General features: G+C 53.3%; 1 protein-coding gene across 1 annotated transcript; it reads left to right on the top strand.

The window, feature by feature from the left end:
• The first annotated feature begins 3,616 nt into the window (after nt 1–3,616).
• KLF15 (Kruppel-like factor 15) lies at nt 3,617–13,088 on the top strand. Its single transcript, XM_006876227.1, has 2 exons — nt 3,617–4,683; nt 12,920–13,088. The coding sequence occupies exons 1-2, from the start codon at nt 3,617–3,619 to the stop codon at nt 13,086–13,088; spliced, it is 1,236 nt and encodes a 411-aa protein (XP_006876289.1).
• Nucleotides 13,089–13,716: the final 628 nt, after the last annotated feature.

Below are 13,716 nucleotides of genomic sequence, written 5' to 3'. Positions count from 1 at the left end.
CCTCGAGGGTACAGAGGAGGTGTTTTCTTATTCGGTCTCCGGGAGGTGACAAAACCCCTAAATGCTCGAGTCTCTTCATTCGGTCCGCAGGTAGCCCACTCCACCCCACAGGTGCGAGGACTCTGGGACTTGGTGACTTTGGGGCCTGAGAGCGGCTTGGCGAGCGGAGACTCTTATTTTGAAAGCGGCCCGCCTGCGCGCCCCCCCCCCTCCCGTGATTTGCACGCTGACCCAATGGCCAGCCCTTCGCCAGCTCTCGGCTTGTTATCAATTACATGTTGTTCCTGCAGCCGCTGTGTCCCCGGGAGGATAAACAGCAGGCCTGGCCCGGCCGGGGGAGGGGGCGGAGTCCGGCTGCGGGCCGGGGACGGTGCCCGGAACAGCGCGTCCCCTCCCCCTGCACGCAGCTTTTGCCTCTGGCTGCGCCACGTGCTGCTGTTTTTTTAGGGCCGGGAGCCGGCTCCCAGCCCTGGAGAGCCCTCGCTTTTCAGCCCGCACTCCTGGGCAGTTCTCAGGAACCTCTTCTTGGCTCTTAGAGCTTCAGCTTTCCGCCTTTGAGACTGACTAGACTGTGCTTCTCTCCCTTCCCTCTACCTGCCCCCTCCCCCACAGCAAATATATGCCAGGCACTGCTTTAGACTCGAGACAGCTCATATCTTCATGGGGGACAAGGTGGGGGTAAACAGGACAGGAAACAAAGTACGCAAACACATAACCAAGATAGTTCACCACAGTGCCAACAGCTAGGAAGAATATAATATGGGGTGATGTAACAGGGTAGTCAGAGTGAGTGACTTCTGAGCCAAGACCTAAATAAGGAACCCTAATGTAGAGGTGTGGCGCTGTGGGATAAGCATTGGACTGCTAACCACAAGGTTGGCAGTTCAAATTCACCAACCGCAACTCAGAAACCTTAGACAGGGTCACTAGGAGTTGGAACCAATTTAACACCTCAGAGCAGGGTGATCTCTGCTGAGAGAACAGCTGGACTGTGGCCTGAGGCTGGCTGGATCCTGTGAAGTTGGTATACAGTGAGAGAAGGTCTGTGGAGAGGTGGAAGCCTCCCTCCGAGGTGCTGGGAGGGACTTGGGGAGACAATGAAGGTCATTTCCTCCCACTCCCACTGCAGTTCTTTTCTTTTTTAAGTTTTTATTGTGACGTTTACATAGGAGAACATCAGCTTTACATTCATCCTATCTTATATCGTTTCATACCTGCATTTCTTTTTATACCATTTCATCTGTAAATATCTCTGTAGCTGTGAAAGGTAAGACTTACCTTCAGAATACCATCATCACATTGAGAAGTATTAGCAGTAAGGCCTGGATAATCACTGACTGCCATGTAATGATGATCACAGAGCAGGGAAGGGTTACAAGCAGGGAGGAGAATAGTCCTACTAACCCTTGACACCATTCATTGCCTATTCCTGGATTCCAGGGAGCTAGAGCTCCCCTGATTCCTTCATTTCACAGTTGTTGTTAAGTGTCATCAAGTTGGTGCTGACCCACAGCAACCCTGTATAGGCTTTCTGAGGAGCAGCTGGTGAGCTTGAACTGCCGACCTTGCAGTTCAAATAGCTTTGCAGTCTGGTGCATTAACCCACAGTGCCACACCAGGACTAGGACCACAAAGACCAGGTGTCCCGTATTGAAGGCTAATCGGAGAGGTCATAGTGGTTGGTATTGACTGAACTTGCTCTTGAGATCTGCCTAGCATGTTTATCTTGTCGGACTCTCACAGCATCTGGGGCCAGGCACTGTCTTCAGTGTCCTGTTTAACAGACCAAGATGCAGGCACAGAGAGGACATGTGTGTACCTTGAGGGGCCAGGGGTCGGCGGCAGGGGCTTTATGCCTCACTGTCCCGTCACATTACCTGGTACTTTCAGTCCTTTCCAGCTTCTCGTTTGGTGCAGAGTGGCTATTTTAATACTTAGCTGATTATTTGGACACAAAAAACAAAATGTTGTGGAAAAACTGCCTTCCCTTCCCTAGGCAGACATAGCAAGGGCTTCTTCTTTGCCTTCATTTCCCAGAGCTCCTTGAGACTTCTTGGAGGAGTTGGGAACTGAGACCAGAGGTCTTGGAGTCCCAAAGCAGGAGAGGGGTGTAGACATCATTGAGGCATGGTGCAGATAAGAAGACTGAGACTTTGAGGGGTGCAAAGACTTCCCCAAGGTCATAGCTGCTGATTGGATCCTACCCAATGCCAAGCCTGCTGACAGGTGGGCATTGCTGAGTGCCAGGTCTTGAGTGGTCCTGAGACAGATAATGGGGCTGCTGCAGCGGATGTCAAGTAACAGAGAGTCTCTCTTCTCGATGCAGAACATCCTCATTTCCCAACTGTGATAAACAGCAGCCATGGTTCTAGGTGGGGACAAAGGTCCACAGAGGTGGCCCTGTCAGGGCTGGACACTGTTGACTCTCCTGGGACATGGGACCTAGTGCAGCCTTCAGCTCGCAGAGCATTAAACGTTCCACTTTGCTCACTCTCAGCCCTACTGGTACCATGTGGGAGCGGAGCTTTAGTGTATCCACAGGCCAGCCTGGCCTCGTGGTGCACACAGTCTAGGGGGAGTCGGACACTGGCGAGCCTTCTGAGGCGGTGAGTGATCCCAGTTTGGGACAACAGTGGCCATGGGTTGCACAGTTGTTGTGAAGTCATAAGATGTAGTGTGTGTGAGACTGGAAGTTCATGGCTGTGTGGGATGGCGCCAGTGAAGCATCAAAGTGCAGAGCAGGCTGCAGGTTGAGAGCATCTTATTCAATCCCTTTCCTCTCCTGTTTCATCGAGGAGGCAGCTGAGGCTCGAAAGGGCCTGAGAACCGGGACTGGGAAGCTTCTGAGGGCCTCAGGTGGAGCCCGAGAAGGCAGGTGCTGTTGGTTGTGTGTTTTTCCCCTTCCTCCAAACTGTCGTTACCAGATTAAAATACAGGCTGCTCAGTTAAATTTTAGATAAAATTTAGATAAAATAATTTTAATAGAAGTGTGCCCCATTCACTATATGAAGTAAATTTAAAATAATTTGTCTCTGAAATTCAAATGTAATTAGACAGCTTGTATTTTTATTTGCTCAATATGACTGCTTTTCCCAAGCACCAATAGTCCTGTGCTGCTGGGGTCAAGGGGCAGATGGCTATTTTCCTAACTCCTTAGTGACTCAACAGGAATGATAGAAGTTAGGCATCCTCTAACCCCCTCAAATGATTCTCTGTTGCTCCAAGGTCCACAGAACCCTAACATACTCACTTTCTCTCTCACACACTCAAATTCTGACATTCACAGATACATGTACTGTTCTTTTCCATGATCATTCTGGAAAATCTGTTTAAAACCAAAAGCGCCCTGGGTTGTGCAATGGGCTTGGAGTGGACTCTTTTGCAAACAGGTGGTGCAATTTTGGAAAATGCTCTTGCAGACACAGCCCTCCCATGGGACAGACAGCAGGATCCAGGCATTTGGCAATGGGCATCTGTGGACTGGCTCACTGGAGCCAACCCAGGCAGCCAAGGGTGGGGTTCACAGACTGTGTGGTCGCAGGTAAGTTCGTCTTCCTCCTGACTCAGCCTCCCTTGTTTCCTCTCTGCAGCCACCACCCGGCACGGCCAGGCCAGCATGGTGGACCACTTGCTTCCGGTGGACGAGACCTTCTCGTCGCCAAAATGCCCAGCTGGTTATCTGGGTGACCGGCTGGCTGGCCAGCGGGCGTACCACATGTTGCCCTCGCCACTCTCTGAAGATGACAGTGACTCCTCCAGCTTTTGTTCCTGTGCCAGCCCCGACTCACGAGCCCTCTGTTCCTGCTACAGCGGCAATGCAGGCATCAAGGGCCAGGATGGCATCTTGGACTTCTTGCTGTCCCGGGCCACACTGGGTGGTAGTGGCAGCCTAGAGGTCAGCGGTAACCCCATGACCTGGGGTTCTTGGCGGAGGGCACCGGCACCTGTGAAGGGGGAGCATTTCTGCTTCTCTGAGTTTGCCGTGGGGGACCCTGATGACGTCCCTAGACCCTTCCAGCCTACCCTGGAGGAGATCGAAGAGTTCCTGGAAGAGAACATGGAGCCAGAGGTCAAGGAAGTGCCAGAGGGCAGCAGCAAGGACTTGGAGGCTTGTGACCAGCTCTCACCTGGGCCACCTAGAAGCCACCATCCTGCGTCTGGTGGGAAGGAGAGCTGTACTCCCCTGCTGGGTGACCCTAGCACCAGCAACACCCACAGCCCAACGGGGGGACCAGTGTCTGAGGGCCCTGTCCCAGTGCTACTTCAGATCCAGCCAGTGCCCGTGAAGCAGGAGGCAGGCACGGGGCCAGCCTCCCCTGGGCAGCCCTCAGAGAGTGTCAAGGTGGCCCAGCTCCTGGTCAATATCCAGGGGCAGACCTTCGCGCTTGTGCCACAGGTGGTGCCCTCCTCCAACTTGAACCTGCCCTCCAAGTTTGTACGCATTGCCCCTGTGCCAATTGCTGCCAAGCCCATTGGGTCAGGATCCCTAGGGCCGGGCCCTGCTGGCCTCCTCGTGGGCCAGAAGTTCCCCAAGAACCCTTCGGCAGAACTCATCAAGATGCACAAATGCACTTTCCCCGGCTGCAGCAAGATGTACACCAAAAGCAGTCACCTCAAGGCCCACCTGCGCCGGCACACGGGTGAGAAGCCCTTCGCCTGCACCTGGCCAGGCTGTGGCTGGAGGTCAGTATGGCAGAGCTGGGGTGGGAGTGAGGTCCAACTCAGATCTGGTCACCAGGGTTTCTGTTGGTACCGTGTCCTCCAGTGTTAGATAAGGGGCTAATCAGGGAATATAGAGGGGAGGGGACAGGTGGACATGACCAGAGCTTGGCCCACCTTCCCAAAGGTTCTTTTGTCCCAACTGGTTTCCAGTTTCCTAATGATCAGGTAAGACTTGGTGTGGTGTGTGATGCCTGCTGGCCCCTGAAGCCAAGAAATGGGGCTGATTGGATGAGGGTGAGGACTGGGAGACTAGGGCTACTGCAGAGGAGCCATTACCAGTAAGTAGGCTGTGCACCAGACAGGGATCAGTGCTGTGTGCCTCCTCTGTTCCCCACAATACCCCACAAGGGTAATTGCCACTTGACTCCCATTTGACAGCTGAGGAGAGTGAAGCTCAGCCTGGCAAAATCACTTGAGATTTGAACCCAGGGCCTTGGATTAGAGAGGCTGTGGCCTGGACATACTACCTCTCCAGCCGGAGGAACCAGATCCACTGCCTTGATGTTTCTGGGTACGGGTGGTCTAGGTTTGAGTCCCTGCCCAATGCTCATTCCGTCCCCACCCCCCATCCCCAGGCCTTTGCAGTGTGCTTGGGAAGCTGCTCACTAAGATGAAAACGCACTGGTACTGAGTGGACCCTGACTCATGGTAACCCTATAAGCTGCAGGGACTTAGGAACAGGGAGAGTCCGGCTGGCAGTGACACTGTCTCAAAGGTGGAAGGATCCTTCCAAGGTCCTATATTCTGCACTGCTAGTTTCAGCCCTACCCAGATCCTGGGTCACATGGGCACCCTTCCCTCTTCCAGAGGACGTGTCTACCATGTCCTGGATCGCAGGTGGTCTGCCAGGAGCTCATGTGCCCAGTTGCTCCCTCAGGCGCTCCCTAGCTTGGGACGCTCACCCACAGTCATCTCTGCCCAGGAGGGCAGCATGTGCTCCTGGCACATTCCTGGGCTTCACTGCTCTTGGTGTTGTTGTGGCTGTACCATGTGTAGTTGTGTGTATGTGCTTATGTATGTACTCATATGTGCTGTCCACGTATGATCCTGTGTATGTGTTCTTCCCTGTCTGTACACACACATCCCATGCATTTGTGCACATATGCATGGTGCTGTACTAACATACCTGGGGGTGGGGTGGGGATGACTCCTGCTTTTGTTCCCTTGTCTGAGAGCCCAGGCGAGGTGGCTGGAGCAGGGGCATTGGCCACAGGAGCCCTTGCTGGCTGAGGTTGGGCAGGGACAGGGATACTGTGAGTGGAATGTCCAGCGTGACACTAGCAGTCTCTCTCGGTCTGAGCTCCGAGCTGGCCTGAGAAAGGACTTTCCCCAGTGTCCTGAGCTATATGAAGCCCTTTCTGAGTAAGGGACCATTGCTTTCAGCACCACCTGAAGGTTCTCCTTGCAGGGAGACCTGGCAGGAGCCAATGTACCCAGTGAATAACTGTGGTGGTGAGTGCCCTGTTGGACTGCTTGGGAGGGCCAGGTGAGATGGTGATGGGCAGTGGTGGGTGTTTAGGGTTGTCGGAGGTCAGGAGTCAAGCTATCTAGACAGGGCCTCTGGTCTCTCCTTGCCCTGTCCCCTCCTCCTTAAGGAGGAGGCCTTCCAGCACCACCACCTGGGAGACCTTTCAGATATCTGGCCTTACCTGCACCCCCTTACTTACTTCTGTGGGGAGTCATTGGTCTGCTTATCCAATGTGTGCTGGGTCTTGCCCAGTACCGAGCTCTTGGGGGACAGCAGTGAAGAAAACAGGCCAAGAACCTGCCTTGATGGACTTATAGCTCAGAAGGGAGACAGCTAACTGCATGCTTAATTAGATGCTCTCAGACATAGGGTGATGAGCTGGTGGGGTGGGCATGGGAAGAGTGTCTGGGGAAGACCTGTCTGAGAGGTAGCATTGCGAGTTCACGGTCTAAGCAAGAAGTGGCGGGACTTTGCTTCCTACTCCTAAGTGTAACCTGGTGTACTGGACCACAAGGTTGGCAGTTGAAACCTCACCAACCACTCCTCGGAAACCCCATACAGGGTTGCTATAAGTCAGAACCGACTCAATGGCACTTAACAGCAAGAAATGTATTCTGGAGTCCTGGTGTGGCACTGTAGGATAAGCACTGGACTGCTTACCACAGGGTTGGCAGTTCAGAGTTACAGCTGCTCCTCAGAAACAGTATGCATGGTCACTTTGACTCAAAGACACTTAGTAAGTGTTTTGGGTTGTGGGTTCACTGGCTCAGAGCATCTTGATACTTTGACACTAGGAGCCACTAGGGGTTGTTGGGCCCACTAGTGTCAGTGGTTAGAAGCAGTGTGTCCTTGGGGTGGTCTCATACCCCCTCCCCCTGGCTCCTAGCAGAGCCTCAGTTTCCTCTGTAAAACCGAGAACCTGCCTGCCACCCTCAGATTGGAAATCCACCTACCCAGTCCACAGCTTGGTTGCATGCAGGGGCACCGCTTTCCCACAGCTCATACAAAGTTAGCATCTGGGAGAGGATCTAGAGGGATTTCTGCTGGGCCTCATGTGAGTGAGGTCCTCACTTTAGGAGGCACGAGCTCTCTAGACTACAGGGAGCTTGAATATGGCCTCCTCTTTTAGTGGGGCAGGGTAGGGTTGAGGGAAAGGTCTAGGCACTTGGCTCAGCAGCTTCCCTCCAGAGCATCTACCCCAGACTGCCCTATGCCAGGGTTTGCCTGCAAGCCACTGGCTCCTTGACATTGTGACCATTGGCTAGTGGTCCCTGCAGTCAGGGTGAGGCTGGAAGCAGCTCCTGGTCACAGGGAAGAAGGTTGTGGCCTTTGACCCAGGCTGCCTATCCTTCTCAGCCTTGCTATCCAGGCTCTGCCTTCCAGGGAGAAGGAGGGTTTGCTTTCTTCTGGGCTATTCCAGAGCCAGAGAGAAGACAGAATCCTCAGCACTAAACCAGGGGCCTCCGGAGGTAACAAATCCCCTGTGGCAGCGGCAATGTGTGGAGCGTGTTTTAGATCCCACCCTTCCAAGCCCCTGTGATGATCTTCTTGCTCAAGACCCACTGGGCAGGGAGGTGTATGGGAATACCAGGCCTGTAAGGTCCTTGCAGAGACACCCCAGGGAGCTGCCTCTGCCACTGCCCTCAAAAGACTCCTGCAGGGCATTGCCAGCTTCTCCTAAGGTCTTTTGGGAGCTGAGCTAGCCTGGTGGGTCACACCAGAATTCATGTCTCTTGAGGAAAACTGGCCTCCTTGGTTGACTTTCATCCCTGAATCCTTGGAAGTCCTTATACGTGGCCATAGCCTTGAGCAGATAGTCAGTGGATGAAGGGGTGTTTGAGCAGGAATTGGGTAGAAGGACAGGAGAAACAGTGCTGCTGATGATAAGAGATCATACTTCTTGACAACTTACTGGTCTTGGTGTGGCACAGTAGGATAAGCACTGAACTTCTAATCAGAAGGTTGGTGGTTCAAGCCCACCAGCTTCTCCTTGGAAATCCTATACAGGGTTGCTATGAGTCGGAACCAACTCCACAGCACTTAATGAAAGTAAGGCACTATTCTCAGTTCCTCAGATCTGAACCCATTCCAGTCATCTCCACCCTTGCTTGCATACCTCCTGCCATGGACAACTCATTACCTCCTGAGGCCACTCTCAACAAAGAACCCTTAAACTCATACAAAACTTGTCATTTGACCCCAAAGATCCTGCCTCTAACCATTCCTGACAGGACGCAGCCCTGCCAGCCTTGACCTTGGCCTCTGCCCCCATGCTCATGCTCTGCCTGGCTTGCTCGGCCCAATAGTAATGCCACTGCCACTGCTCTTGTGATAGCCCTGACCTTTTCCTGTACATGCCACATGCATTGACTCACCACATTCTCCCAGCAACCTCATGCAGTGTGGTCATCTGTCTGCTTTATAAGGGGAAACCAAGGTGCAGAAGTATTGCGTCTCTTGCTACAGGAACATGGTTCTGAGGCCAGATGCAGGCATTGGGATGCCCAGCGCTGCTCACCCTCATCCTCCTCACTACTACAGACCTCCCCTCCTTGGCACCCCAGGGGCTGTGGTGTCGTGTTGGCTGGCTCTGTCTTCTCTTCCCCACAAGATGTCTGGGTTGTGTTAATGGGCTATTGGAAAGGAATGCTAGCAATGGTTCCTCACATGAGCTCAGTACTGCTTGGAACACCGACGAACGTTGTTAGGGGCCGTTGAGTCAATTGTGACTCAGTGACCCTATATATAACAAAATGAAACACTGCCTGGTCCTGCGCCACCCTTAAACAATTGTTGGGACGTTTGAGTCCATTGTTGCTGCCACTGTGTCCGTCCATCTTTTTCACTGACCCTCCATTTTAGCAAGTATCTTGTCCTTCTCCAGGGACTGATCCTTTCTGACAATATATCCGAAGTATAAGAGACCAAGTCTCACCATCCTTAATTCTAAGGAGCATTCTGGCTGTACCTTTTCTAAAACAGATTTGCTTGTTCTTCGGGTCATCCCTGGTACTTTCAATATTCTTTGCCAACACCATAATCCAAATGCATCAACTCTTCTACAGTCTTCCTTATTCATTGTCCAACATGGACTCATCTAATTCTCAAAATAAGTCTAGCAGGTAGGCAGCAGTGTTGTTATCCCCATTTTACAGAGGAGAAAGTCAAGTTAGCGAGGTCAGGAGTTCTCTCCTAAACTCAGAGCCCTCTCTCCAGCCTCCTCTCCTGCCTCCAGTAGAGGTGCCTCATTTTGGTGTAGCTCTGGGAAGACCTGGATCTCACCTTGCAGCTGGGATTGGATCTCAGAGCAGCACCCTAGCCTGTTCTGCCCTGTGGGAGGAACTCACTACCTTTCCAGGGTTATCTTCCTGGGTAGCCCCAGTGGGTGGCTTGCCTAGTTCTGGTGCTGTGCTCTAGGTTCGCAGAATGAGCTATTCCAACTCTTCTCACCTTCTGCACCTTTGTGTGGTACACACTCTCCCTTCTTCCCTGTGTGGTCATCACTTGCCCAGGTCATCAGACCCCACTTCCTCCCAGGCACAGTATTCCCTGTCCTTTCCTCTCCTGTGATGTGACTCTGGCATCCTTGATAGGCAGATAGCAGACGTGCTCAGTGCGATCTCACCATCCGGAAGTGGCTGCATGCCTGCCTTCCTAGAAGTCCCCTCTCTTCCCTCTTAAACATAGGCCTTCTTTGTTCCCAGTAGCAGAACGTCATGTTCTGGGATAGCTAGGCCACTCTGTCCAAAAAGAATCCCCTATGATCAGAGTGAGTATTAATGTCGGTAACGGTCAGCAGTTCTGCGTGGTAGGTACTGTTGTGTTGACAGAGGAAGCTAAGCAAAAGGAATGTAGGCCTGAGCCCACAGAGCAGGGAGTGGCAGAAACAGAATTCAAACCCTGCCTGCTGCCTCCTGCTCCCTCTTGTGAGGAGATGAACTACCAAGTGTGGTAGGTGGGCTGGACACTGGGAGTGCTATCCACATTGCAGTCCTTAAAGCTGGAATACTTGTTATAATGGCCTTTGGGCTAATGGCAGAGTAGGGTCTCAAGGTAGGGGCACCTGCGTTTCACACAAAAGTGCTCCGGTGTCTGTCTAGTGGTGCTGGCATCTGAACTGCTTGGGTCACGTAGACTCCTGGGTGGCAACCCAGCAACGAGAGTCAAGAAATGTCTTGAGGCCCCTACCCACCAGTACCGACTCTGTGCTAACTCCTTGCAGGTAATAGGAGTTCGCAGTGAACAGTTAACTATGTGCTACGTACTTCCCTAAATCCTTTGCTCCATAGTTTTTATATGCCTCATCATCAAGGAAATATGTCTGTCATTCTTATTTCCAGCTGGGGACATTGAGTCAGAGCGCATAGTGACTAGCCCAGTTTACCTGGTTCTCGGATCAGCGTTTACTGCCTCTAGAAACCACTTTTTAACCACCTTTTACAGTTTTACCTCCATTGTAGCCCTCACAACCTCTCGGGCGATAATCAGGTGTGAGTGGGGGGTCTTCTGAGTGCTCTTTTTCTTAGGGCAGTCCCTCAGATCACAGGATGTGCCTTCATGAGAGAAAGAGACTTGAAAGTGAGGCTCACTTATCCTGGTGTCTGGCTCTTCCTCAGTTGCCTGTCCCTCTCAGGATCTCAGGAGTTGTCACTATGGCCCTGTGTCCCTGCCTTTGCCTCTGTGACAAGTCCTAGAGGGCAGTCAGGGCTCCCCGGGACATCACTGGGGTGCACATGGATACTGAAGGCCAAGGTGGTTTGATAGCTTGCTCAGGAGTATGTAGGGCTCCATGGTGGAGGTGGGAACTATAGGAGCATGGCCAGGAGTTGAACCCCGCTACTCTGCTGCCTGTGTTGTGTGATCCCAGGTCTTGTCATACAGATGGGCTGCTCTTGGCCGCTTGGCCAGGAAAGTGTAGGTGATTCCCAGGGCCTGGCGCTGGCCATTGCTTCCATTGTCTACTTGCATCCTACCCTAGGCAGCCTTCTCTACCCACTTCCAGGGCACACTGTCTCATTTCCTCAAGCACAGGAGATGGCTGCTGCAAGTCCTTTGTTCGGTGCCTCAGCTGCACTGTTACTAAGCAACTTTAGATCAGGACCTCGTCACTCTGGGCCTCAGTTTCTTCATCCTACACATGGACCAGTAGAACCGCATTTGATTTAAAAAACAAAAAAAATGCTTAGAGCACTGAATCCATGCCAAGCATTGAATAGTACTTTGGGGTGTGACTCAAACCCCTGCCTCCAAGTTCAGATACCTCAGCTACGCTCTAGAAGTAAAGTTGGGGGCCTCGGGGACAGCAGAGTGGAGTCTGAGATGTTTCTTCTCCTGAGGCCTCTGGTCTGGCCCCTCTGCCTGTGCCCACCTGAACCTTCCCCTACTGGGTTGTCCTTGCTCACATCAGGCTGAGAGTCATGGCCTCCACCCAAACAAGAGTTGGGTCAGCAGCCCTCGCCCATCAGCAGGACTGCTGTTTTGGGGGCACGACCTAACCTAACTCTTGCCTGTGGCCCTGGGTTCTAGGGATAGTGTGTGTGACTCCAGAGGGTAATCCCTATGACTGCTTGCTTTCTTTCGTGGGTGCTTGGTGGGCCCACTCACTCTTCCATTGAAACACACCCACAGCATGCACACTGTGCACTAGGCAATGCCTGGTTGGTAGAGACCTTGGAGAACCCGACCAAGTGGTTCTCCCTTGTGGAGCTGATGGTCTAGTAGGAGAGACTGATGTTCATCAAACAGTTGCACAAACGAACTTAAAATGGCACCAATGTCAAGGACAGGGAAGATAGTACATAGTACTGTGGAAACCTAGGTGGGCTTTCTTGAGGAAGGCAGGGCAGAAGTGCACTCCCAACAGGAGTGCAAATGTCCTGTGGTGAGAGGGACCTAGGAGAGGTCCATTCCGGTAGAGTATAGAAGATGAGTGTGAGTACAGAGGACAACTAGCTTGTCCCCGTGTGTGTTTGGGGACAGGGGAAGGGTCTCCCTACCAGGACCAGGATTGTGGGGTGGGAAAGGACTGAAGTCCCTGAAGTCTGGAAAGCAGAGACTTGGCCCCACATGGCTCTCAGATCCCCCATGAGCATCTGCTCCTGCCTGGCAACCTTAATCCCAGGCAGACAGATGTGGCCCAGAGAGATGTCACGGACACCGTCTAAACTGGTAGATTTACTTCCCTCCCTGGGGTGTGGTTATTTGGGGACATCTTGGGGAGCCCAACTGCCTGGAAATCAGAGTCCAAGAGTGGGATGGGGTGCTCAAATCTGAGGACTCCTTTCCCCTTAGTGGAAGCAAGAAAGGGAAAAGGAACTCCAGGTAGTCCTGGGGAAGGAGTCTTTTCATTTCCCTAAACTTCAGTTTCCTCTTCTGGATGCATTTCCCTAGATGTCAGTTATGGGAGGTGGGGGTGGCGATGAGGCAGAGGGGCCAGGTTAAGTTGTCAGTTGTTGGGGGTGGGGCTGCCCACTCTCTGGCCCTAAGATCTGGCCCTACTGTTAAACAGCTGCCCAGGCTGTGGCAGCATGAACCTTACACTTCACATTCTTACCACCTTGGAGAGTGGTAGGGCAGTGACTTCACCAGTGGGCACTGGCCCGGCTACACCTTGCAGGTGGCCGAGCTCTGCCCCTTTGACCCCGTGGGCTTTTCGTGCTGCGGGGGGGCGGGCTTCGGGGTCGGAGGCGCTGGAGCTCCCGCCGCCTAGCTGAGCGCCGTGTCCTGCAGGTTCTCGCGGTCAGACGAGCTGTCACGGCACCGGCGCTCGCACTCCGGCGTGAAGCCGTACCAGTGCCCGGTGTGTGAGAAGAAGTTCGCCCGCAGCGATCACCTCTCCAAGCACATCAAGGTGCACCGCTTCCCGCGCAGCAGCCGCGCTGGGCGCGCAGCTAACTGAATCGCCCGCCCCCAGCCCCGCGCCCGCTCGGGTGTTTTATAGCAATAATTTATTTGTCTCCTCCCGAGGGACGCGATGTTACTACCCCCATGACGAAGTCGGGAGGTGCAGGAGGACCCGGCAGCCCGACTGTGCACCCAGAGACCCTAGTGGTCGCCGTTCCGGTACTTTGGCCAGCAGGCGAACGAGCTAACAGGCATCCTGCACCCTGTCCTCAGTGAGCGCTTTGGCCTCTGCTGTCGGCGGCCTAGGCAGGGCTTCGAGGGCCTGGCGCTTCTCCCACTGGGCTCCCCGCCTGGGCCAAAGCCAGCACTTTATTGCTGGGGAAGAAGAAATGTGCAGTTTTGAAACGTTCAATTCCCAGAGGGAGCCATGCTGAGAAGAAGGAATTAGGTCAGAAGTTCGACTACACGGTGTTGTGAGGGTGGCCGTGTCTAAGGGGCCTGGCCCAGCCCGATTGCCAGAGCTGATGGGCAGTGCAGCCCAGGATGTGCAGGCGCTGATCAGTGCAACTGCTTAAGTTAAATGTGCAGGACAGACAGACACAGCCTCCATCAGAACAGGTTCGGTCTGGAGTCTGTATTAAATGGCCCACACTCTCCCAAGGTTCCCAGGCAGGTCCACATGC

This window comes from Chrysochloris asiatica, unplaced genomic scaffold (assembly GCF_000296735.1).
Source record: "Chrysochloris asiatica unplaced genomic scaffold, ChrAsi1.0 scaffold00367, whole genome shotgun sequence".
Classification (NCBI taxonomy): domain Eukaryota; kingdom Metazoa; phylum Chordata; class Mammalia; order Afrosoricida; family Chrysochloridae; genus Chrysochloris; species Chrysochloris asiatica.
The sequence above is the reverse complement of the archived record's forward strand: the minus strand, read 5'-3'. Positions and strand labels throughout refer to the sequence as shown.